Source organism: Monopterus albus, unplaced genomic scaffold, assembly GCF_001952655.1.
Source record: "Monopterus albus unplaced genomic scaffold, M_albus_1.0 scaffold40.1, whole genome shotgun sequence".
In the NCBI taxonomy this organism is placed as follows: domain Eukaryota; kingdom Metazoa; phylum Chordata; class Actinopteri; order Synbranchiformes; family Synbranchidae; genus Monopterus; species Monopterus albus.
Window position 1 is genome coordinate 3,512,466 of NW_018127920.1, and position 9,381 is coordinate 3,521,846.

Below are 9,381 nucleotides of genomic sequence, written 5' to 3' on the forward strand. Positions count from 1 at the left end.
TGAGCCTCAAGCTCCAGGTGTTATAAATATTGCTTGATTGCCACCCACTTCTAAGTTGCCCTGTCTGCGCCCTTTTAAGCCACAGGCAGTATTGCATGAATTCAGCTTAAGCAGTATTTAATCAGAGCATGATACTTTTAGAGCACAAGCTGGCACACATTTTTCTGACTTTGCTTTCTGTATGTGGACATCTTCTTAAACTTGGACAGATCATCTTTAGGATGAAAGGAGCCTATCTTAGCATTTTCCTTGTGTGGACGACCCAAAAGCCACACAAGATGAAATGTCCACACAAGAAAGGTGTTCCGTCAGGGGTTGGTTTGCACAAGTATATAAAGACACACACACACACACACACACACACACACACTCACTTGTACTTAGCTTTGTGAAGATGCTCATTGTGATGGTTTCGGAAGAAGGAACACGAGAAGCTCGAAAAATACCAAGGGCTGAAAGAAGAGCTAGAAAAGATGTGGAAGGAGAAGGCACAAGTGGTCCTCGTGGGAATAGGAACACTGGGGGCCGTGACCCCCAAACTAGGACAGTGCCTCCAACAGATCCCAGGAACAACATCTGAGGTCTCCGTCCAGAAGAGTGCAGTCCTAGGAACAGCTAAGATACTGTGCAGGACCCTCAAGCTCCCAGGCCTCTGGTAGAGGACCTGAGCTTGAAGGAATGTGAAGGGTTATTAAACCAAACTATTTCATATTGCGTACCGGTGGAGGGCAGTAATACGCCAAGCTCATACTTCTACGCGGCCTTAATGAATGGTAGAAGAAGAAGGACCGGAAACTCAGTCAGTTTTCCGGTTGCTTATAAAAGATCCGCTCTACTACATCATATCACGTAAGTATTGACGGTTGTAAAAGAACACGGTAAAATGTGAGTTTGTGGTGGCTTTTCGTGTAACAGAGGACGTTTTGTGTTTTGCTACATATGTATTGTAATATCGTACGCTGGCCAATGAAAGCTAACGCCGTCTATGTAACGAGACAGCATGCATGCTAAGGCTAGCTATCATGTCTACATAGCGTTAACTTGCTAGCAGCAGCATCTTATCAGCCGCGATCTCACTTTGGTGCATCACTTGTATGACAAAGTGTTAGTAAGGCAGTTAGATATGTTATTCCAAGTTGATATACTAGTCCAAGTTGAAACAGTTTTAAGTGAAAGAAAGAATTGTGAGCGAAATGCAGTTTGGAGAGCTAAAATGCATCCGCAAATACCCGATAATCAAAAGGGTAAATGCAAATGTTGTAATGCTTTAGCGTCACTCAGTCCTAAATCTAACGTTACACCAGAAAGATAACCAAGTGGAGTTTGTAAAACTCGCTGAGTCATTTAGCAGCACTTACTGCTATTCTGAAGGTTGTGCTATTTCCACAGCCCTTAAAGATTTCTAACCATTTGGATGAAAAAATATTTGAAGTGTTGTAACGTTACACAGTTTAGTCACTGTTACCCTGAAGACATCAGTCCCCTGTTGTAACACCGTAATAGACAGATTGTGTGAATTAGTAATGTATTTATAGCTTTAATTAAATCTATAAAATTGAGATAAAACTGGCTAAAACTCTAATTATCCAGAATTACAAATTCTTTTGACAAAAAGAAGATTTTTATTATCTACACAGCTGGCCCCAGCTTGGGACTTTTGTGTATTACATACATTGGACTTGCATAGATAACCTTCCGTGAATGGGCGAAATTGAAACTTGCCTTTCAGTTTTAACCCAGTATCGTTGTTTCTTAACACTCACCATTTTGTGAGCATCTGGGTTCATAGATAAATACAACTGAGTATCATCTATGTAGCAGTGGGAATTTATGCCATGTTTCCTCATAATATTGCCTAAGGGAAGCACAGTGAAGTGAGCTGGACCAAGCACAGAGCCCTGTGGAATTACATGCTGTGATCAATGGTGTCAAAAGCAGCACTGAAATCTAAAAGGACAAGTATGGAGACCTCTGGGCATGTGTGACATCTCAGTCACGTCTTGTTTTTTTTGTACCTCATCTGCACTTCAGGTGATGGAGAACATGGTTCATGTCTGCATTCAGTTAGTGTGTTTTGAAAGAAATATGCAAATGGAAAGGGTCCTACAGATTTCACCTGAGAGATTCCGGAAACGGTCAGATGGCAGCTAATGAGTATAATAATACGTAATAAATAAAGAAAAAAATAACTGCAAATAAATACATAATGTGCTGTTATATATCAATGAACCAAACTAAAGATACCTGTGTGTAAGCTAATGTTCCTAAAAAGGCCACAGTGATGACAGCAGTTCACCTGCACTGTAACAGTAACACTGACTCAGCTTTATAGAAATAAATGTTAGTGTATGTTATTATATGTCACGTGGCCATATAATAATAACCAAGAGATAGCAATATGGATTATGCGTTAACGTAAGTAAAAAGCCCTCCGCTGCAGCACATCAAGGTACTGTCCAGGGAAATAAGAGGGAAATTTGTGTTAAATAGACTAACTCTGAAATAGACTGACTCAAATTAGCTTAGTGGGACATCTGAAGCTGCATTTGAGCCTCAGATCAATTTTAGAGTGCATGTTTTTACAGAACGAGAGGTGTGTAGTCTGTCCCTCATTTTTTGCAGTGTACTGTTGTTCCTGGTGGAAACAATCAGTGGAGAGGAGAAGTGACAGTAACTAAGACCTATTGTCACGTACACAGGAATACATCACTATTGTTTTAACACCAACTTGAAAAATCCCAAACTATTCCTTTAATGTTCGCATTACATTAATCTCAATGAGTTGTTCTAACTGTAAATTTTCTTCTTTAGGCAAGAGGGAAATTTTTATGCCACTTCTCATCAACACATGTACTTTAACTATTAGAATTACCATTAATCCAACTTAAACATTAATCATGTTTACTGTTGAATGCTTCACTCAATTGAAACCAGATTTGGTTCACTATCAGTGGCAGCAGCTGGCAGCAGCTTGCAGCAACTACACTGCACTTTCTTCAGGAAATGCCCTCTCTAGTTCTTTTTAAGTATTTGAGAACTGTCATTTGAATGTAAGGTTTTGTGTGTAGTACTGCCCTAAGACTGTCAGCGTCTGCAGAGAGTCTTGAATAAATCATGTGCATCATCTGCAGATGTTACCTTAAAATAATCTTTTAAATGAACACCTGAGGGTAGTTTTGTATTGAAGCAGAGGTCTGATACTTGATCACTATCTCAGCAGAATGCCAAAATCAAAGGAAGTACTGTCCTCCACTTCTGGAAGTGATTCCGACAGTGAAGTAGAGACCAAGGTTTGTCTTCTAATACTAATTTCTGATTTGTTTACTTGCACTTCCAACTGTTACAACTTTCACATCAACGCCTGGTTGTTAGGCTATATATTTATTATATAACAGGACAGGATATACAGTTTAGTATCACATTTTTCTGCATTGATTAGCCCACGTCCACTTGTGATGATGCTTAATTTTACTTAACATTATCAGTGCAGGACTTTTACTTGTAACAGATTAGGCTACTTTTACATTGTGATATTAGTACTTTTACTTAAGCAAAGGAGTTGAATACTCCCCTTTACTACTGGTGCTAACATGCAAACTAACATGCTTTAGTTATATACCATGTTATAGTTATATGCTAGGATATAAAAAAAAAAAAAAAATCTTTGTTTATTCTTTAGGGTCCATCTTGCTCTGCAATCCAATACAAAAGACCCTTCTGATTTCTTTCCTTTGAGGAGCTGATAATGATAGTAATTGTGTAAGATCGTATATCGTGATATTGTGAAACTGTGGTGTTTCTTGAGACAGTTATCATACCATGAAAATCTCATAGCGTTGCAGCACTATCCCCAGTACAAAAGACAAACAACTGTTTTATAACACATCTGATTTTTAAAAAACACTAACAGTCATAAATACTACAGAATAGAAGTCGACTACAAGCAGGGATGAATAGAGCTAGAAATGTATTGATACTTTTACTGTGTATCACTACTGATACCTATCTGAGCGCTTACCAAAACTTCTCCAAAATTATATAAATCATTGCCTTTTTACTGCTAGACCCCAGTGCTCTGTTTCACTGCTTTTCTTCTCCAAATCTGCTGATACTGGATAGTTTATGTAAAATGACACAATGAGGAACAAGAATTTAAAAATGATTTGTCTGTTTTTTAGGCAAAAAGAAAGAAGTTAAATGCACCAGAGAAACCTGCTAAAAAACCAAAGAGTGGTGAGAGTTCCAAGCCAGGTGGCTCATCCAAAGGCAGCAGTAACAGTGATGAGAACATGTTCCAGGTGGGTATTACAGGTATACATTATCAAGAAAAGGTGAACCATTTGGAATAATCAGGTTTTCTACATAAATTGGTAATAAAATGTGATCTGATCTTCACCAAAGTCACAAATAGAGACAAGTACAATATGCGCTAGTAACACACAATTATAATTTTGCATGTTTTTATTGAACCCAGGCATTAAACATTCAAAGTGCTGTTGGGAAAAGTAAGTAAACCCCTGGATTTAATAATACACTCAGTTGTATGTACTGTTGAAAACTGACACCAAGGATGCATCCTGTATTAAGATCCACTTTACTGAAATCAAAAATTGGATGTCCAGAAACTTCCTATACATAAATGATTCAAAATCAGATGTAATTATAATCAGGTGCAATATCCATAGACTTGTTTTGGTTTTTTTGTTTTGTTTTGTTTTTTGTGGAAACATCCCACAAAATCTATCTTAATGGTGAGAGTGGCTGTCAAAGGCTGCTGTGAGCCCAGACTCATCAAACAGCTTGGCAGAAGTGCAGAGATGGTCCCTTCTGGTTTCTGACCAGAATGCAACTCTTAACCAATCAGAGAAGGCCACTGTCAGATGTGGGAGCTCACAGTTGTCAATCAGTATGTGAATGTGCTTAAGCTCTTTTGATTTGTGGCAGGCTAGCAAGCTACTGATTTCAGTGTTAGCTGAGACAGCTACGTGAAAAAGGACAAGAAATGAGAATTTTGAAGAGAAGGAAGAAAAAGACAGTTGAATTTAGTTCATAAAGTTGGATCAGCACAACTTTCAGCTGATGGACAGAGGAGGAATTTATAAACAGATGGCGATTTAGCATTCTTCTTGACTGATATGTGAATTTATTATTTGCTATAAGGATTCAACCATCATACCACTCAGGAAGGAGACGTGCTCTGTCTCCTAGAGATGATGAGATGTTCCTCAGTTAGGTTAAAGAAAAGTCCCCATGTAACCATTTTAATAGAAAAAAAAAAATTGAAGTAACTTCAGGAGGAGTAACAATTGACAGTTCACTTCTTACAGATTGGAAAGATGAGATATGTCAGTGTCAGGGACTTCAAAGGTAAAGTCCTGATCGACATCAGAGAGTACTGGATGAATCAAGATGGGGAGATGAAGCCAGGGAAAAAAGGTAATCCCTGCATGTGCTATAAATATGGTTTGCTATGTTTCAGTGATGTGCACAGCTGTTTGGGGTCATCTCCATTTTTTTTCCACTTTTTGCTGACATTTAACCAGATTGAGTCCAGTCAGTAACCCTAAATGGTACAATGCTAAGAAGTAAGCTGCCAGAGTTAAAACATGCAAAGACAAAAAAGTCACTAAAATTGTTTGTAAGTTTCATGTAAAACTGGGCTTTTTCAGGGCTCTAGTAATAGGTATGCATGCATCTTTTCTGCAAGTAAATTAAAACAACAATACATAACTTTATGCCATTAAATAACAGCTTCAAAACCATTTTGATGGTAGACTGACTTAATATAAGGTGAATGGCATCGCTGCTCTTACCACTCCATGCCTTACTATGATCTGGATGACTGAGAATCTGCACAGACATCTAGCTGTACCACAGTGTTTAAAAACAAACAAACAAACAAAAAAAAAGCACAAATGTATTAGCATCAAAATATAACCTCAGGTACCAAAGGCAAAAGTACTCGTTGTGCAAACTGGAACATTTATATTATTGGACTATAATTATTAATGTATTATTGTGTTCATCACATTTGTTGCTACAGCTGGTAAAGCTGTAGTGAAACTTAATAATCTTATATACTTATTTCAAGTACTTTACATACTGCTAGATAACCAATTAGCTGAACTCTCTGTTAAGCTTTATTAGCAGCTCAGTGGGCAAATGACAGAAATCAGTTGTTTGACACACAGTAAGAGCCAACATATAGTGCCCTTCCTGTTTTTTTTATTGGATAGAATTATTTTTGAATCTAATCGTGACACCAAGAATTGGTGCCAATCCCACTACAAAAAAATGTCATTAGCAAAGGCTGTTGAATTGTACCAAAACTGCAAAACTACAGGTGACCCCAAACCTTTCAACAGTAATGTACATACAGTGCATGTTTATTTGAAAAACTACACCAGAACATGGAAGGATGGATGTTTGATGTTTTTAGTGGTTTGCAGTTGTGATGTCAGACACAATTTAAAGCTCTGTTTTAAATTTCTTTTAGGTATCTCCCTGAATCCAGAACAGTGGAACCAACTGAAGGAACAGATTTCAGAAATTGATGATGCTATTAAGAGAATATAAGCATTCCTTTTAATGTTATCAGTTGAGCTAATTGAACATTTTGGCTAATCATTTTTGTTAAGAGCTTGGTATTGTTTTCTAATAGACTTCTTTAATTAGTAGTTGAATAGATCTAGTTTTGTCTAATACTCTTGTTTTCCTTGTGAAATTTGTTTTTGAGCTTTTGTAGTAAAGGTATGGGTTAATGAGTAGGTGGTTGCTCACTTGGTAATAGGGTGTCAATACAGTTTTTGTCTTGAACAAAAAAATGAGTCACTAGCTTAATATTGCTTAATTAATGCGCAAGTTCATGTTCACAGTTTGACCAGCATGTAAATATACATCAGGGCTTGTTTCATCTGATCTTTATAATGTATAGTAACCAATATCAGTGCTCTTCATTTCTTATAGCTGAGCCCAGTCTGTCATGTTGTACTTGCAGCTAATTAGATTCATTGTGAGCCATGGTTTAGCTCTTGAAAATAAAATAAAAGAAACTGTTTAACTGGAATATTAAGTTATTGAAAGCATTTTATTAAAATTGCATCACATAATCAGATTTGAGATAACTATAAATCAGCTCTGTCAGTCATAAAAAATGAGGCTTGTGTGACTTGCGTGTGTAAAGCCAGAAGCTGACAAAACTTGGCAGATACTTGTGAGATGATAAACACTCGGTCACATTTTTTAAAATCATTGGGAAATTGTATGCAAACCTTTGACTGATAAGTGTATCACAACATCTACAGGAAACTCCACAAATGTCCCTTGTAATGACTCCACCAATGTCACATAGTGGTGTAGCATTTTTGAATATGGATTTCATATTCTTAGAAAGGGGGCACCAAGTAAATTTATGATGAACTAACTGAAATTTAGTGTAATTATTATAAATGACCAATTACCAATAACTGTCAGTAGAATAATTACACTTAACACATTGTAAACCAGTTTAAGAAATTGATCTCTGAGTCAAGGAGGGAATGAATTCCCTGGAACACTGACCTCTGCTCCCTCAACACAGCCTTTGGTTTTTGTAAATGTTAACTAATGTACAACTACATTGATACTCCACATTATTACGCTATGGTAATAAATGAAAGTGACAAGAATATAAGTGATGGAAACAAAATGTAAAGCAATGATATAGTGACAGATGTCTAACTGTAGGATAGATGGTGACGATATATAAACCAGTAAAATCTATTGTTCATTATCAAGGAATTTGGCCAAAATTTTGAAGAAATATTGTCTGTTCTAGACATATCAGCCTTTAACCATAGAGCCAGGCAGAATAAAGACAGCTTATCCTACTGTTGACAGCCTTTCATCTAGATGGAAGCGAAGTGTGAAAATGAGCAGTGCTTAGAGTCAGAAGCATGATGTCAAGAGTTCATAAACCTTGTGTGACACACAGGTCAGCCAGCTCCTCCTGGTGTACACTCTGCCTTTCAGCTTTCAGCTGTTGTAAACAGTAAGTGCAGACAATCATTACAGCACTGTGACTGACACATTTACCAACGAAACTGACAAACATGTCACATTGACTAACAATAACAAGGCGGAATCAAATCTAATAAATAAAATTTTTTAACTGAACATTATAACATTAAATTGGATATTACACACTGGCTTACAAAACACGTCTTTCTTCTTGGTAAACAATTCATTCAGTTTCAGAACTTGAATGATGCTCATCTCCAAGGCTCTAGTGTGCAGTATGATGAAAACTGAATTCAAAAAATGTTATAACAAGGAGTTGATTTAATATGGTTCTATTTTTGTGTAAAATATTTTACCAGCAAAGGTTCCTCTCTTTTAGCAGCAATTATTTAGCTTTATTTTTTTTACTGGTATTTCATATATGAAAGATGTACAACATTCACTGATTACCATAATTTCACACTTATTTAAATTAAGCTGTAATTCTAAGGCTGTAGAGAGAATGTCAGTTGTCTTCACAACTAATGGAACCTGTTCTTGATTTTTACAAAAAGGATAGCTAATAAACAGTAGAGGTGAGATCCAACAGCTGGAATCTAAATCTTACCCTTTTCTTTCTCAGTCAACTCTGGGCTGAAGTCTACATAACTGTCACCTGAGCCCCAAGGTCTGGCTGCTCATGCCGAAAGCTCCTGTGCACTGTCTCCTAGTAGGTCTTAGAAACAGCTGGAAAGAAAACAACAAACGTTTTATGTTATAAATAATAAATGGAAAATTTACACACATACATTACAGTAAAAGTTGTTTACATAGAATGGCTTTATTATCCACATAATGGAGCTTCAGACTTGCAGCTAGTGTTTCGATCAAATAAGCAGTGAGGCCTTGTTCTGAGGGGAGGCCAGTCTGTGGAAACAAAATGTAGATAGACCAGAGAATCTACTTTGCTTTACAGCAGGGTGCATGTAGCAGATTTTTTGTAATCTCTTACCTTTGCTCTGGTTCATAGCGTCAGATCTTTAAAGCTGTCACACCGCTTCTTATAAAATAGGTTTTCAGTGATCTCATGCTGTGGCCTCCTAACATTTCTGACTTGATGTCTCTGTTGTAGTCATTTGTCATGAAATGCAAAGATCATATCTCAAGACTTGTGAATTTGGGGCATTTTATTACTCAGAACCATCCTTTGTACCATTCAGCATCTGCTGGTAGCTGGTGGTAGCTTGCACTTACTCCCTTCTTATTCTTCTTTCTATAGTTGGTGCATTCAGGCGCCATACAACAAGCTATGTCTATCATTGACAAAGCTGATATTATTCAGTTATTGTGGTTTTTTTTGTGTTCTAGGCAAACAGTGAAGTAATTTCAGATACCTTTTTGTAC

At 37.0% G+C, this 9,381-nt stretch overlaps 1 protein-coding gene across 4 annotated transcripts; it reads left to right on the forward strand.

Annotated features, from left to right (window-relative positions):
- Positions 1 to 739: 739 nt before the first annotated feature.
- On the forward strand, positions 740 to 7,067 carry sub1b (SUB1 regulator of transcription b). 4 transcript variants are annotated; one of them, XM_020599117.1, is made up of 5 exons: positions 740 to 849; positions 3,218 to 3,290; positions 4,179 to 4,298; positions 5,328 to 5,436; positions 6,497 to 7,066. In XM_020599117.1, the coding sequence occupies exons 1-5, from the start codon at positions 767 to 769 to the stop codon at positions 6,574 to 6,576; spliced, it is 465 nt and encodes a 154-aa protein (XP_020454773.1). In that variant the 5' UTR covers positions 740 to 766; the 3' UTR covers positions 6,577 to 7,066. The 4 variants fall into 4 exon arrangements, with proteins under 4 accessions (XP_020454773.1, XP_020454774.1, XP_020454775.1 ...); XM_020599118.1 differs by having other exon boundaries at positions 746 to 849; positions 3,221 to 3,290; XM_020599119.1 differs by having other exon boundaries at positions 847 to 885; positions 3,221 to 3,290; positions 6,497 to 7,067.
- The last annotated feature ends 2,314 nt before the right edge of the window (positions 7,068 to 9,381 follow it).